This window comes from Scomber japonicus, chromosome 3, assembly GCF_027409825.1.
Source record: "Scomber japonicus isolate fScoJap1 chromosome 3, fScoJap1.pri, whole genome shotgun sequence".
NCBI classification, from domain to species: Eukaryota; Metazoa; Chordata; class Actinopteri; order Scombriformes; family Scombridae; genus Scomber; species Scomber japonicus.
Genome location: NC_070580.1, coordinates 19,922,073 through 19,937,579, shown reverse-complemented (window position 1 = coordinate 19,937,579; position 15,507 = coordinate 19,922,073). Strand labels below are relative to the sequence as shown.

The 15,507-nt window shown below is 37.5% G+C and overlaps 1 protein-coding gene and 1 non-coding gene across 4 annotated transcripts; one reads left to right on the top strand and one right to left on the bottom strand.

Moving 5' to 3' along the window:
- The first annotated feature begins 5,520 nt into the window (after positions 1-5,520).
- On the top strand, positions 5,521-14,213 carry ninj1 (ninjurin 1). Of its 3 annotated transcripts, none has more exons than XM_053315327.1 (3): positions 5,521-5,814; positions 12,167-12,404; positions 13,261-14,213. In XM_053315327.1, the coding sequence occupies exons 1-3, from the start codon at positions 5,758-5,760 to the stop codon at positions 13,317-13,319; spliced, it is 354 nt and encodes a 117-aa protein (XP_053171302.1). In that variant the 5' UTR covers positions 5,521-5,757; the 3' UTR covers positions 13,320-14,213. The 3 variants fall into 3 exon arrangements, with proteins under 3 accessions (XP_053171302.1, XP_053171301.1, XP_053171303.1); XM_053315326.1 differs by having other exon boundaries at positions 13,177-14,213; XM_053315328.1 differs by lacking the exon at positions 5,521-5,814 and adding an exon at positions 6,292-6,364 and having other exon boundaries at positions 13,177-14,213.
- A 756-nt stretch (positions 14,214-14,969) lies between these two features.
- Positions 14,970-15,097, bottom strand: LOC128356334 (U6atac minor spliceosomal RNA). Its single transcript, XR_008321183.1, has one exon. It is a non-coding gene; the product is annotated as a U6atac minor spliceosomal RNA (small nuclear RNA).
- Between the last annotated feature and the right edge of the window lie 410 nt (positions 15,098-15,507).

Below are 15,507 nucleotides of genomic sequence, written 5' to 3'. Positions count from 1 at the left end.
AATGGCCTACAGTAAACGGGCCAGGATGTTTCAGGCACACACTAATCCATCCAAAGACACATCATGGGACGACAAAGTGCGCAGCAGTCTTCCTCTGTAAACACCGATCGGCTCCGCGCTCTGATTGATGCAAATAAATAGCCGGTGTTCCGGGTGTTAATCTGAATCAGCTCCTGTGACCTCAGCATTTCTGCATCGCTCCTTTAACTATCCGTACGGACTTCTGTCTCCACGGTGATGTCCTGAAGCGGAAGACAGGATGGACAGACGCGTTTATCGGATTATGTTCACTGCGGCACCGTTTCCATCAGGTTTGGATGGAGCAGGTAGTTCCCAGCACATCTCTTCCTCGTCCGGGTGAGACGGCTGTTCCTCCTCCTAAATGTAATCTCTGTGAGAGCTGGAAAACTCGAATATTTCAGGGCACAACCCACGCCCCTAGCAACAAACACGTATCCAATAACTAGGCACGCTTTTAGGCGGCACCCTCAGCCTCCCCTGACACAGGCTGTGTGGACCACACCACTGTCCGCCCTCACGGTGATGCGGTGAACTTCCAATGGGAAGATGTCTAAAGCTTACCAACCAAAACAGACGCTGTGAATTATGGGCTACCGGATAAGACGCACCGGAGCCCATCTTAACAGCTATTATACTCATCCACATGGGCCCCGTGCAGGGAGGCTGAGGGATGAGACTCTATTAGAAATATAAGCTGCTTTCTCCACCAAAATAAAATATCTCCCACAAACAAATAGGAACTATCATCTGTGTTTCCTCTCTTTCTGTTTTAGAATTATTCTAAAACTATTCCCGGGTTGTTTCCTCCACCTGATAATTTTTTTCTCACTTCCCTATGAAACTCGTTTTTCATTGTAGGTGTTGCATATTGATACCTGTTCTATGTCAATATCAGAGAGCAGAATAAAAGAAATAGAGAAACAATTAGAATATATAAGACACAAAAAAACATCAGGGCAAATCTTATTATTATAAAAACAACATCCACCAAAACAGTCCATATACAAATCAGGAAGTATAAGCAGGGTTAGGAAGGTTACTTTGGAAATGTAATAGTTACAGATAAAAAACGATCTAAAATGTAATAAGTAATGTAACTATTTCAATTACATAATCAAAGTAATGTAACTTATTACATTTGATTAGTTTTTGGTTACTGATATGATTTATAAGGGAGACCATTTCTTTTAAAGTATGATTTATCTCTCATTTGAAAATGTATTCATTAGTTCATGTAGATTTTGGAATATAAAATAAAGATATGTTATGAAAAAAGTCTGGGATGGGCTTAATTGCTACCGTGACACCATTTAAGCCCATGTGTGCTTAAAAACAGCCCACGTCATTATTTATTTACAAACTACAAAAAATATTGTTTTTTAAGAATTAAAAACAGCAATATATGTATTCAGTAACATGTTAAATATTAAAAAATGAGGAAAAAACTCTCCTGATCAAAATCTTAAATGTCTGACTTCAGATGTAACATCCTTTGTAATCATCAACATTTTAACTGTAAATTAATCACACATTTTTTCTCAGTAACTGTAACGGATAAGTTACATTTATTTTGTAATTAGCACCATTACATGTAACTAGTTACCCCCCAACACTGGTCATAAGTAATATTTATGCAGTGTTGGGGAAGCGTAGCTAAAGAAAAAAAGCTGACATTTTTGGTCAACATACTGTAGGTTCACCATAGACATGTTGGGTAATCTATAGACATGTTGGGTAATATAGAGAAAATGAAAATCCTTCCCCACTACTCACTTGTAAATCGGAAACGTAAATCAGTCAACAAAAAATGTAATAAAAATACAAAGAGGTAGACATATTCTAGATCGGTGTGACTTGAACAACAATGTTGGCATGCCATGACATGATTCATGCCTTTTTTCAAAGAGAGTTCTGGAACATAATAATGGTAAAATAAAATGTATATTATATAGGTCTCTCTTTTATAAAAAATATTTAATGTTATTGGCCAAAATTGTAGTTTGTAAATTGAGTAGTTAAACTACAAAAAATGACCCAAAAAGTAGTTTAAATACTAGCACAAAATATGAATGTAGTTTAACTACCAGTAAGTTACAGCAAATTGTAGTTAAGCTATGTAGTTCAACTACATGTAGTTGAAGTGTCCTCAACACTGGATATATGCACACCTTTTATAATGCTTTTCTTACTGGATTTGTGACTTGCACTGGATTTATATCATATCCCATCACATTAGACAAAGGTTTCATCTAAAGCTTTACATAGAAATGAAATTAAGTACAAATTTTGTTTTCTAATTCAAATGATAATATTTGCTTGCAGTGCAATTAATAGTAAAAGTGATGATTAGATATATTACATGTGCTTAGAAGCATTAATACCTTAGTTATGGAGACAGTGCTGCAGGGTAAAGTAGGGTGAGTATTATACTTTTAACTTTGTATCAGTGACGAAAGTGGAAACATTTATAAAATAAACAGTTTAAGCTGTTTTTAGGATTCTGGCACACAATTCAGAGATGGAGCAGGCCACACTTGACATTTTCTGTCCTGAGAAATCAGAAAAAGGCTTCTTTTTCTCCAAAAGGACAAATGTAAAAGGGACAGTTTCAATTCTATGGGGTCAAACTTGAGGGACAAAACCTACTCAGATCACCAGGGAAACAGTGGAAATAATAGACGTAATTTGTGGGTTTAGGCCATGGGTGACCTCTTTACAATGTAAAACCATGAATGTGACAGTAAAAGTGGTGTCTTGCAAATGGCCAGATGTATTTTATTGGGTAAAACCTTTCAGTGAGTAAGCTGCTGTTGCTTGTTTCAATAATTGTGCTTAAAATACACATCATCTTTAAGGATATGATTTGTGGGAGAAACGAAATATAGTGCGTTTTCCACACATGCTTTCTTGCTAAAGTGTAAGATTTAAAAATAAAATGGACGCTTGTCCATCAGATTCAGAAACAGGTTTACTGCCAAGTAGGTTTGCACATACAAGGAATTTGCCTTGTTGTTGTGGTATTAAAGGTCTGATTTACCGAAATACTTTGATTTATCTTTGGTGTAAAGGTGAAGCTCATAATCATGTCAGAATTCACTAGAATTTATCCTACAATATTCCCCATGTAGTAATCAATTTATTTAGTTCTGTAAAATCCTGTTACTTTTGATGTTGCTCAAAGTTGGATCAACAATGCCTGCTGTGTCAGTTTGAGTTGTGTTACATGGTGTATATCCTACAACAAATCTGGGTTCAGTCAAAGTATGACCAATGGTGGAAAGAAACAAAGTACATTTACTCAGACACTGTACTTAAGTACAATTTTGAGGTACTTGTACTTTACTTGAGTATTTGTTTTAAAATACAACACATTGTTCAAGATGAAATCTCTCTAGCTTTTTACATCTTACAAAAAGCAGTGTGTAGTCGTGGTCTAATTTCAGATGTCTATGAGTTGTAAAAACTCACCACCAAATAGCAATTTTTTCCCCCTTTAAACTTCTCATTTCAATAATTGTTATAATGATCCAATATATCACCAAAAATCAAAGATTAGAGAACAGTCTAAAAGCAGATTTTTGTATCAGAACTTTGTTTTTTTTTCTTTTCACGCCCCCATGAATCATCTCATGACCCCTCTGGTGACCCTTCGGAGGGGCTGATCCCTAGATTGGGCTAAACTAACTAAAAAGTTCAAACTAGCTCCACCTCCAGTAGCTACAACATGCTGCTTACACGCTGATGCATCAGTATTAATAATTTAATGTTGTCGTATATAGAAAGATATCAGTCAGAGGGATGTCACGAGTAATTTCTTCCGCATTTTAACTAAGTTTATGCTGCTGCTAGGGGAGACCAGGTAAAGTTGTAACACAGGACGGTTGTAACACCTCAAATTGCTCCAATCAGAAACAAGCTCAGTTAGATTGTCTTCTTGTCCTCAAAAAAGGAGCCAAATCTGCAGCACTCAGGAGAATTTATCTACAAAAGTGTGTTTTTGAGGTAAAAATTTTGATTTTTGTATCAGATGTATTTTTTGGATACTGTCATGAGATCAAATATCTAAGAATTCAAACAGTTACTACTGAATTCACTGTTTTGTAAGCTAAAAATAGAAATGGTTAACATGTGTCTAGTCAGCAGTCAAGCTCTATGGCATGAGGGAGAAACATGACTGGTGACACAGGGACAGTTGTAACGCCTTGTTACAACTGTCCCTGTGTCATGCAGTGTACTCACTTTTTGATGCACAAAAGCTAACCTTAGTTATCATAACATCAGCTAAATAATAACATCACCATAGCTAGCCAAATGGGCATGGTGAAATGTGATTGGTTGATGCTTCACTGTGTCTTATTACTTATTACTAGCTTATTACTAGCTTAGGCTGGCTTATTTGTACACATGCAGCAAAAAGTGTCAGGCGTCAGAAGCATAGCTCCATGTTGCTGGCTTCCATTCACAATGAATTGTAGCCTGTCGCCTTGCAGCCAGTAGTGTGAATGCCTTCACTAGCCATGTTTCTTTTAGTTTAATTTATATCTTTAAAAACCTAAATGCCCATATAAACTAGATTATATGCTTGTTGTAATTATTAAAAAGTTGTTAAGAGATGTTGCGTGATAATAGTCAGTTTAAACACTTGTTTGCTTACAGCATGCCAAATATCAGAAAGAGGAAGGCAGACAGGGGAGTCCCACTTCCTGTGCTGGAGAGGGCTTCAGATGAAGTGAAGCAGGGAAAGACAGTCAGGGCAGCGGCCAAATCAAGTGACCCTGTACTGCTTTCATAAGAATGCTGAGTAATATTTACCCTTTTGGATATTGTTGATTAATTATTTATTTCTTAATTATGTAGCCTTGCAGACATGTTACAACTGTCCCTGGCATGTGTTACAACTGTCTCTGTACACTGGGACGGTTGTAACATTGGAGTCACTGTCTTTAGATGCATTTTGAAACCTGAATATATTTCTTAAAAGCACTTTCATACATTGTTTCTGTAGTTGACACATTAAAGTTTTTAATATAGCAAATTGGCTGTTCTAGTGTAGACGGTTTCTGATTTATTGGGAAACTTGCTAAAAGTGTTACAACCGTACTTGGTCTCCCCTACTTCTGCTTTTTACTTTAAGCAGAGTTGTTAATGAATTACTTTTACTTTTAATGGAGTACCTGTCTGTGCTGCGTTGATACTTTTAATTAGGTATGTAAAAATCTGATTGTGACAAAGTCACGAGATAACAAGCTTGTTTTGGTAGCATCTCCAGACATCCCAACCTCCTATAATACGTTTTTGCAGGTTGGCATGATTTACATCTCCTATTTCCAAAGTTTTCAGTCTCCAGCGTGTAATATCGTGTTAATCCGCAGAGTGGCAGTACAGAGTCATGTAGTGGCTGTTAATGAGCAGCTACGCCTACAGCGGCTAAACTAAGGCAAAGCGAAACCACTGCTTGGTCAGTCGTCTACATATAGATTTCAACAGGATTGTGGGAAACAAGCCAGTAAACAGTGTAGCAGGGACCTTGCCTTGGCCGAACTTTTCCCCCAGATGGCATAGTACAGGGGGCGGTACTCTGCAGCTATTCTGCCCACTCCTATCGTCACAGCAGCCTTAAACACTGTTGTGTGCCTTTTTAGCCCGCCGACACAGGCTGGACCACCGACCCTTGGAGCCCACGCTGCCCATGACTGACCTTCACGCGATATACTGCAGTTATTAACACCATAAAAGATGGCTACGGAAAATTATGAGATGGCCGGTGATGCTGAGCCTAACGGGGAGGCTGAGGTAAGGCGGCTCTAATGTTACCGGTGTTCCGGCGCCTCTCACAAAGGACGGTCACGGTTCATAGCTTCATGTTCAGTTACGTTAAGCTCACATTGACACAATGTCCCGGTCAGGTTCTGTGAACATATCCCGGTCCGAGCTACGTGAGACTCGTCGCTAACTCAGGAAATAAATGAGGGGTTTCTATCCTCTTCCTCTTCATCCTTCTGCTGTCTGGCGTTACCCAACAAAACCAAAGGAATGTCTCTGCTGAGCTCTTGTAGCTAATGAGACCGGTTAGCTGAGATTAGCTCATTTCATCTGCTAATTTAACAGTTTTACTTATTCCCAAAGTAACCTGTTAGCGAGGAGACCGTCTGCTACTGTCGAGGGTCGGCTAACACACAATGGCAGATGATACAGACTATGTGGTGACCAATCATTACTCAGTGAAGATATTCAAGTGGATCAACTCGGCAAAGTTACCCAATCCAATATGGATTTTACAAATGGTTTACACATTGAGGAATGCTAAAGCCAGCTTTAAATCGCCACTCTTTAACTCTGTCTGGTAGGTTATTATACAAATGTAGTGCATGCATAGCACAAGTGCAATGTAATTATAGCTATCAGTCATTCAGTCATTCAAACTTGTATTTAAATTGCACTTGTCTAACAAATTAAATGCAATTTAAAGTGCTTTGCAAGCTAGTGATAAAACGTGGGATGTTAAAAATGAATTTAAGAGACCGATATACATTAACATAACTAAAAAGCAAAAAAAAAAAAAAAAATGAATGAAAATGAAAGAAAGAATGTTAAATACACACAAAATAGATTTTAATCAGTAAAATGTTAATGAAGAATGAATAAATAATTGTGATCATAAATAAACTAGTACATAATAATAAAGCATTGATGAGTTTTAGTTATTATATAGTTAATTATAAATATATAATTAATTATTTACAATCTACAAAAATGTTCAGCTTTTGTTGACATCGCTAGAAAGGTGATAATTCTACGTTATGTTTATTACTGAGGTCGTACTAAGTGGTGGTGGCATGCTGGGGTGCATTATTATTATTATTATTATTATTATTATTATTATTATTATTATATTGACATGGGTTCATAATATTGTGCCCTCCTCGTGTATGTTAATGGGGTGGACAAAATATTCGGTTGTTGCATTGCACAGGTGTAGCCTACCTAATGAAGAGGCCAGTGAATATGTATTATATAGTTAAGGTATTCACTGAACTATATTATATTGTAATTAGAAGTTATATAGTATTATATAGTTAAGTAGTAGTTATATTCTCTAAACTATATTTTATAGTATTATAGATTATAGTATTATATAGTTATGTAATTATATTCTCTGAACTATATTTTATAGTATTATAGATTATATAGTATTGTATACTAGTGATGTAATTATATTCTCTGCACTATATGATTTGGAAGAGAGTGACTGCAGCTTCAACAGTGTTAGCCTTTACGTTTTTTGTTGAATCTGCTTCGCGCTTTTTTTCATGTCTGCCATATGAGAAACGTCTGAGTAGTTGACGTTTTGTAACATCAGCTGATAAAACGCGCAGTACCGTACATTTTACAAGTCAAGCAGCTCATTTGACCATTGTTAAGTTAGAGCCGGGGGTATATTCTGAACCAGTCAGCCTGAAACTTGTTTTCGCACGGCTGCTTCACTGTAGTAATATTACTACCTGTCTGAGGATTAACGTTATTAATGTTGACATCTCTGGCGCTGCTGTTTGAGGCCTTTCAGGCTACGTTGTTTTTCTTTCTGAGCCTGTTCCGCTTCAGATGATGAAGATTAACGTTTTAGCGAGCGGTCCATGTTTGTTTGCCTTCAAGTTAATATCACTGTAAGCTTGACTGTAGACGCAAGTGGGATATACAGCAGCAGAGGGGTGGCGGTCTGCAGGTGTGTTCAGGGTCGAAGTCGGACAATCGGACGTGGCGGTTCCGACCTTCCACAGAATCTGAAAATTCAGTGGAAGGTTGTTCCAGCGGATCTGGGGCTGAAAGCAGAATTACCAAATGTTTTTATTCTGCTTTGTGTAACAGCTAAATGGTGGAAAAAAGGTAATTCAGAATTTTCTGCTGCTTCAGACATTTTTCCACCCTGACAAGAATACAATTATCTGAAAAAACAATGAATACCGTGGTCATATTGATATCAATCAGCAACTTAAGTCTGTTCCTAAACAATGGCCAGGGGTCCAAATGAAAATTGCCATATGTTTTTTTTATAATCATTCCTCCTGTTCAAAATTCAAAGCCCTCCTTTTGTGCAAAAATGTACTTAAAGTTTATTTGAAGATAATGTCATGCTTTGGCTGTCCAAATTAGTAAAATCTTCCAAAGTTACTGTGCTTTTATGGCCCCTCCATGTTTTCTTCCAGTGAACAGGAAAGCACTGTCTGTCCAGAGACAAAGAAGGAATGTTTTACACAAAAGACTGTAATTATGGAATTTGACTCATATATGGCTTCTTTTTTTTTCTCAGAATAAGGACTGGATTTTGTCTCCTGTCAATTACATTGTAAGCTCAGTGGGAGCAAATCCTTTAGATCTCAATGTGAACAAGGGGAATGATAACAGACAGTAAAACCTGTTTCAGTTTTCATTTTGGCACCTGGCTGTTGTTTTAAGGCATATTTAAGAATGTGAATCCTACAGATCTTAAAGTTCTTAAATTATTACAAGTCATTACAACTTTTACTTTATCTCATCATGGTTGGTAGCAAGCATCTCCCGAAAGTGAATAGATAAATATGGCAGTGATGTACAGTATATCAACTCATAAATACATCATGTAGTATACAGTAGGAATTTAATTCTCTCCGTCAGACAAAAACGTGTAAGTGGCAACAATCATGTTACAGACAGTTCCTCATTAAGCTTTACAGGCCAACAGCAGCAACAGAACTCAAGGTTTCTAAGAAGTCATGGAAGAACTTCTTCCCCAGGACCTTAAAAATAGATGAAAAAGATCTCAGAAAGCAGAACTCAAAGAGGAAGAAGATGAAGTGGATAGAAGGATATTACAAAAAACATGAAGATGCTCATCATGTGGTCTACCACTAAACCATCTTTTTCCTCTGTCGCATGGCAGGTTTTCAGCAGTGGCACACAGAGTTTAACCTAATTCAGCCAGCCAACCTAAATTCCACTGCCGCTTGCACTAGACTAAACATAGTTTTCTGTGATGTAATGTTTAAGCATGTGTTTAAATGAGGTCTTGAGCACATGCTGATTTCACCTCTGAGAAAAACAAGAGAAATGGTTTGCAGTTCCACAAAAAGGAAGGAAATCTTAGCATTGCAAGACATCTGTCTGGGTAGATAAGTTCTGCTTCCTTTGACTCTCCAAAATATTCCATACAGTATGTATTTCATGTTTTTGTTTATTTATCTAGAAAATGATATTGAATAGCTTATCTATGAGTGTGTGAGGTTGCTAAGTATTGTACGTGTGCTTTGACACGTAATAGATGTGTCTGTAGACTGTGGTCTTTGTGTGTGGTGAAGTGTCTTTCACTTACGTTTTCCATTGTATTTGGGTGGAGGCCTTTTTTGTCATCCTGTGTTTCAAATATATGACCTCGTCAGCTAAAAAGGATGTGGCTTGTCAAATTTTTAGATGCTTTTACTGAAACAAGCTCAGTGACATGTAGGTTGTGTGTGTTCCTGTTTGAATTCAGCTGCTGAACACTTTCACTTCCTTAATATGTTTCACATAAAAAGCTAGAAAACATTCTGATTGCACAAATCTGGACTAATTTTTTACAATCATACTGAACACTTCCCATTCTAGGTACCCACATCACCACAGAGTTTGCACATACAGTTGTTTTATAGAGTTGGGTTTAAGTGAAGTTCAAACATCTGAACCCAAAAAGTGATTTAAACACGTACTCCTCACATTCACACTGCAGATACATACTGAGTAATTTCCCCACAAAGTCATTTTAATTTCATACTTCTTGTTGTTACATTTGTGTTTATTTTGAAATAAGTTGTGTCATAATTTTAATTTCTGTTGGACTGTTAGCTTTGATGGAAAAATATCCCTGTTTGTGCTGATACACCTCTGTAATATGTGGGAATTTAAGATCCTGCAAAAAAAGTTTGTACATATCAAGCTATGAATTTCCTGTGAAGGTGAAACATACATTCCAGCCAGCATTCATTCATAACAAAAAACAATTTAATAGCAGAAGAGTAGTTTCATTTTCTTAAACATGAAGTCATTTTTTAAATTCCACATTTTCGCAAATTTCAGGATGGGGATTTTCAAAAAACAGGATGTTAGAAGGTGTATTTGCAGCATGAATGTTATTGTGAGGAAAGAGTTTTGTTTTCTGTCATGGAAACCATCTGATGATAAACGCATCAAGTGTATTGAAGTGCTGCTGAGTTCCCAACTAGAATAAGTGGATTTAAAGATACTTGAGAGATTATTTTAAAAAGTCATAGAGTCTGATATCTGATATCTACAATCATGGATGAATTAACATGAATGTCAGTGTGGAAGTCATCCACTGCTTGAAGCTGAAAATGGATGTATGGTAATACGGTGTTTTTCCCACAGAATTTTGAGGGGCTATGGTGGTAGGTTCTCAGTCTGACCCTCTAGGGGGGTCCAGGGGCATGCTCCACCATAAGACAATTTTGTACATTTTTGTGCATGCTCCCCCAGAAGAAAATCTTGTACATTTTTAAGTCAAATGCATCATTGTGGTGCACTCGGAGAGCAAAATTAAGAGGTTATTTCGTACCTATACTTATGAACATATTAAATACTGTTTCAGTAAATATCTTTTTCTACATTGTGTTTCTTCTAATGACTAAACAAACTGTTTTTGCTGATTAATAAAAGACTCAACTTCCAGATGACGTAGACGTGGAGTTGATTTATTTTACAGATGGAAATGAAGATTTCTCATTAAGACTTTTTAAAACTGAACCAACTACAGCAGCATAATGCTGCTGCTGTGTTTTAAACGGCACACAGGTGTTTCATATTCAGAGGTTTGAGGCTGAGCTGCAGGGTTGAGTGGAGGTGTGTGGGGAAGTTTATTTGTGCTGTTGAACGTAACTGCTGTAAAACAACCATAAAATAACGTTTTATTGATCTGAATTACTGGCTTCCTTACTATCAGCGCTCTCTCTCTTCATTCACTCTCTAGGTTGCTCGACCACAGCTGCTAATAACAGCGTCCTGTAGCCGCTTACTGAGGAACTGCCTATTCATTGTCCTGACCTTTTATAGTGAACAGCGAGATGAAGTAAAGTAGTAGTATTCCTGCATTGAACAGACTCTCTGAGAGCAGAGGAGAGCAACATGACGAGAAGTGACAGCATACAGCAGCAGAGGCTAACGTTAGCTGCTCCTCTCCTCTGTCTCAGTGGGGCGGAGCTGAACCCTGAGTGCAGCAAAGTCAGAGACGGTGGGAAATTGTCACAATTTAATTCAGTAATTCAACAATATAATCCATACAAAAGAAGATAACGTCTCGTCCGATATATCTCGTTTGAAAATATGTTGATATATCTTAACTCAAATCAAATCAAATGTATTTATAAAGCAGATTTAAAACAACAGCCGTTGACCAAAGTGCTATACAATCAATAACATAAAAACAACACAGCAAGAACACAAACTGGTGGAAACAGGCAGAAATGACAATTCTCATACTGAGTTAAAAGCCAAAGAATAAAAATGTGTTTTAAGCGATTTTAAAAAAATGCAGTGAGGTGGACAGTCTGACATGCAGAGGCAGCTCGTTCCAGAGTTTGGGGGTATAACTGAAAAAGCCCGGTCTGCCCTGAGCTTTAGCCTGGATCTGGGCACAACTAAAAGCGACTGGTAAGCAGACCTGAGAGCACGTAGAGGTACATGTGCCACTAAAAGATCTGACAAGTAAGATGGAGCTAGCTCATTTAATGATTTTAAACTAAAGTTAAAATTTAAAAATCAATCCTAAAATGTACACATACAATTTTACACTGCAGCTGCACACGACCTGAGGGACCTCCACTTTCTCTCTGACGAGACGTCACATTAAAAAAAAACCTGCTCATACCGCAGGAACGGTATGAAGGAAAATTTTAGTGGTTTTGAAACTGTGACTTTTTCATACCGTGGTATACCTTGAAACTGGTAACCGGCCCATGCCTAATACCGTGTACAGACATGTTTAGCTCACTGTGAGACTGTGGCGGCACAAATTAGAGTATGGCAGGCCGCTACAGTCTATATAATTAATGGGAAACACTGTAATAATATCACATTGTCAGTCATCACTTATATGTCATGATGTGAGCGTTTTGTTTTTCAGGCGCCGTTGCGAGGCAATGGGAGGAGGCCTCAGAGACCTCTGAACATGAACCATTATGCCAACAAGAAGAGCGCAGCAGAGAGCATGCTGGATGTGGCTCTACTGATGGCTAATGCTTCACAGTTGAAAGCGGTGCTGGGGCAAGGACCAAGCTTCTCTTTCTACGTGCCCCTCATCACTCTAATTAGCATCTCCCTCATCCTGCAAATCATAGTGGGAGTTATGCTCATTTTTATAGGTAAGAGTGATGTTAGTACCCTGGTGGTTTTCAAACCTTTTTTTGTTAAAAAATCATTAAAAATTATTTGGAAAAAAAGTTGGTTTTCTGCAGCTTCTCAGTTTTACAGTTTTCGTGGATTTACACTGTCATATACAACCAAGACTTCAGTTTAGCTTAAATTTTTTCATAAGCTCAAAATTTTTACTTACTTGAGCTCATGAATCTGAACCATACTATTTTAAATAGACTCTATACAAATGTCTCATGAATAATGTATTGGATTGGTGAATTGGAAGAACTGAGCCTCTCAGTACAGTTTGTCTTCTTGGAGAGTTGCGTGCTGTCTGCTCCACAGCCCCAGTATCTTATCCAAACAGAGAGCACTACTGTAATAGAGAGCAGAGTTTAGTCACAAACAGGAAGAGACTCCTTTCATTGCCTCTGCCATCAGCTGTTTCTAATTTTAAAAAACACTCTTGACCACCAGGAATTTATATTATGTCATAGGAGTTTTACCAAAAATGCAGAACTTAACCTCGCCTAAAAAATAAGGTCCTCATATCTTTTTGAGAACAGCGAGGCATGTAATGTCGATATGAATGAGCAAGTTAATTATTCACCTGAGGGCGATACTGTCAGATGTCATTAATTTATATCATGTGTTCAGTAATGATTGCCTCAATGCTAATCTGACAGGAAACTCTGCATTGCTCCCTCGTGTGGGTAGTGACGGTCATTCCAGTTAAGAAAGCAAAACTCAGTGTGTGTTGTTTTCATGATTTCTTTCCAGTTAAGTGGAACCTGAATGATGAAAGCACGCACTATAAGCTGAACATCTTGGAGAACACCGCCACTGCCTTTGTCTTTGTCATAGTCGTGGTCAACGTCTTCATCACAGCCTTCGGTGTCCAGCAGCCTCCCCAAAGTGCTTGAACCAAACCCTTCTTCATGATGCCTGATGATCACCTCAGTCAGAATGGACCGCTGTGTGACTTTTTGCACACATGGACAAGACATTCATTCACTAAAGGCTCTTGAAAAATATGCAGGTGCATTTGTTCTGTAATTCGACCTACCAGGCTGGAGGAGACCAGACACTCCCTAAGAATCAAATGACATTGTCTGCTCTGTAAGAGTTGAATGGATGAGCCTAATGTTGTCTTTTCATGTATGTGTGTTAGAGGTTTTCTTTCTCCAACTATGCCTTTGAACAACTTATTAATGTTCAGTTTTTATTTCATTCGGCAATTACCTCCTATCATGCTCAGGTTACTGATGCAAATAACTTAACATATCAGGAGAAATACTGTGTCAGTCACCCCAAAAAATCTGTATCTCAGCTTAAGCCAAATGTATTCTTACATATTGTTTAGAAAAAAGTAAGCAATGACCCAGCTTTACCCCAAAACTGAATTTTTCCCTACTCAGTGAGGTTTGCAGAGGCTTTCCTCTCTTTGCATGTCATCATCATACTGATTTACAATGAGTGTCACAATCATGGGTGTATGAGGAACCATCTTTGCCTCCTGCTGCACGAGATATTACATAGACATAATAGCTTTATCATTGCATCAATATACAGTTTACAATCTTTTAAACCTCACTCGATTGATGGAATGGACCTAAAGATTCAATTTCAAGTGCTATGTAAAGTCTAGTATGTGTATAAGTTGATTTGTATGTAATGCCTTTAAGTGTCTGTTCAATGAAGTATGTATAGTATAGTGTTCTGTTGTTATTTTTATGCTTTTTTTATGGCAGTTTTTCAAGGACAGAAACGTCTTCCACTATATACACACTGTGACTATCTTTTATAATAAAACCACAAAGTGAAAAAATGTCTTGCTTATTGATAATGCATATATCTTTATTGTCCAAAGATAAAATGTTTTGATTATACAAATAATGGCACTTCAAAATTCAAGGCATTTTACACAAGTACACAAAATGTAACTAGTTGTCAGGTTAACTTAAGTACAATGAACAACAACAACAAAGCCATGCACTGTAAAAATATGTTTAGGTGCTTCTGAAGATAAACCTCCATACCAGTTTAACAAAGCACCATTATGATAACTTATGATCAGAGGCTAAGTTATACATTTTAGTGAAATTGTTAAACAGCCTGAGAAAAACCATGTGAATGTTATACACCTGTTTCATTCTGGGGTAAATTAATTTACCACCTGACTTTTTATTTAAAATAGGTTTATCAGAATTTTTTTATCAACATACAGTTGGCAAAAAGGCACAATAAGAACAAAACAAATATCCACACAACTTAAAATACTAGATCTATCAATAATTGGGGGTGGACTTTATAAAGAGTTATATGTACTTTTTCTTTAGAACTGAGTTGACTGCTTGTGTGCAACAGAACCATGCATCCAGAAGTAGGCCAAACATTACAGAACAACAGGAAATAGAAAAGTTTTCATCCTGCTTGGCCCAGTGTAAGCAAAGGCACTGGAAACTATTCAGGCAAGCTTCCTGTCTTTAATGACATGGTGAAAACAATGAGTCTAGAGTAAAGTAAATAAAGCACGATACAGTTCAGTAAAGGTTAACATTGCCATGAGGGGGGGAAAAAATTGGTTAGAGATGCCACGAAGTAGGTGGCAGTGCCTTAACCGTATATGTGTTGCAGGCCACTAGGGCCAATTCCATCCTTGTCAAGGGGAGTGCTAACCTTCTCTCCTTTCATACAACACAGTACACTCCTACTACTGCGTCACTATATATACACCGACTACGACTGTAAGTTCCATTTATGGTGCAACTCTTCTACTCTAATCAATACCATACAAAACTACCGTATGTGTACTGTAAAATTAAAAAGAAGATTGATTCGCGGCATGAATACGATCATTATTCCGACATTTGTATGATTTTAGTTTGCTCGTAACGCTACCCATAATGCACCGCGCCGGCAGAGAGGGATATCATTGGTTGGGAACTCACTATAAACTATTATCTGAGGCATAAACATACAACCACAGCCTGATTTTATTGGCGTCAGTTCAAATGATAAGAGGTATTTAATGTGAAAATATGAGCCGTTCAATTTTAGTTTTGAGTCGCCAACACAAGCCAGACTGTTTGGTGATGTAGTTCCTGTTTA

Bases quoted from the DNA above. Each gene is read 5' to 3' on its own strand.
- ninj1 (XM_053315326.1), top strand. From the start codon at position 5,758: ATGGCTACGGAAAATTATGAGATGGCCGGTGATGCTGAGCCTAACGGG. The intron at 5,815-12,166 runs GTAAGGCGGCTC...TTTGTTTTTCAG, and splicing joins AGCCTAACGGGGAGGCTGAG to GCGCCGTTGCGAGGCAATGG. The intron at 12,405-13,176 runs GTAAGAGTGATG...ATTTCTTTCCAG, and splicing joins AGTTATGCTCATTTTTATAG to TTAAGTGGAACCTGAATGAT.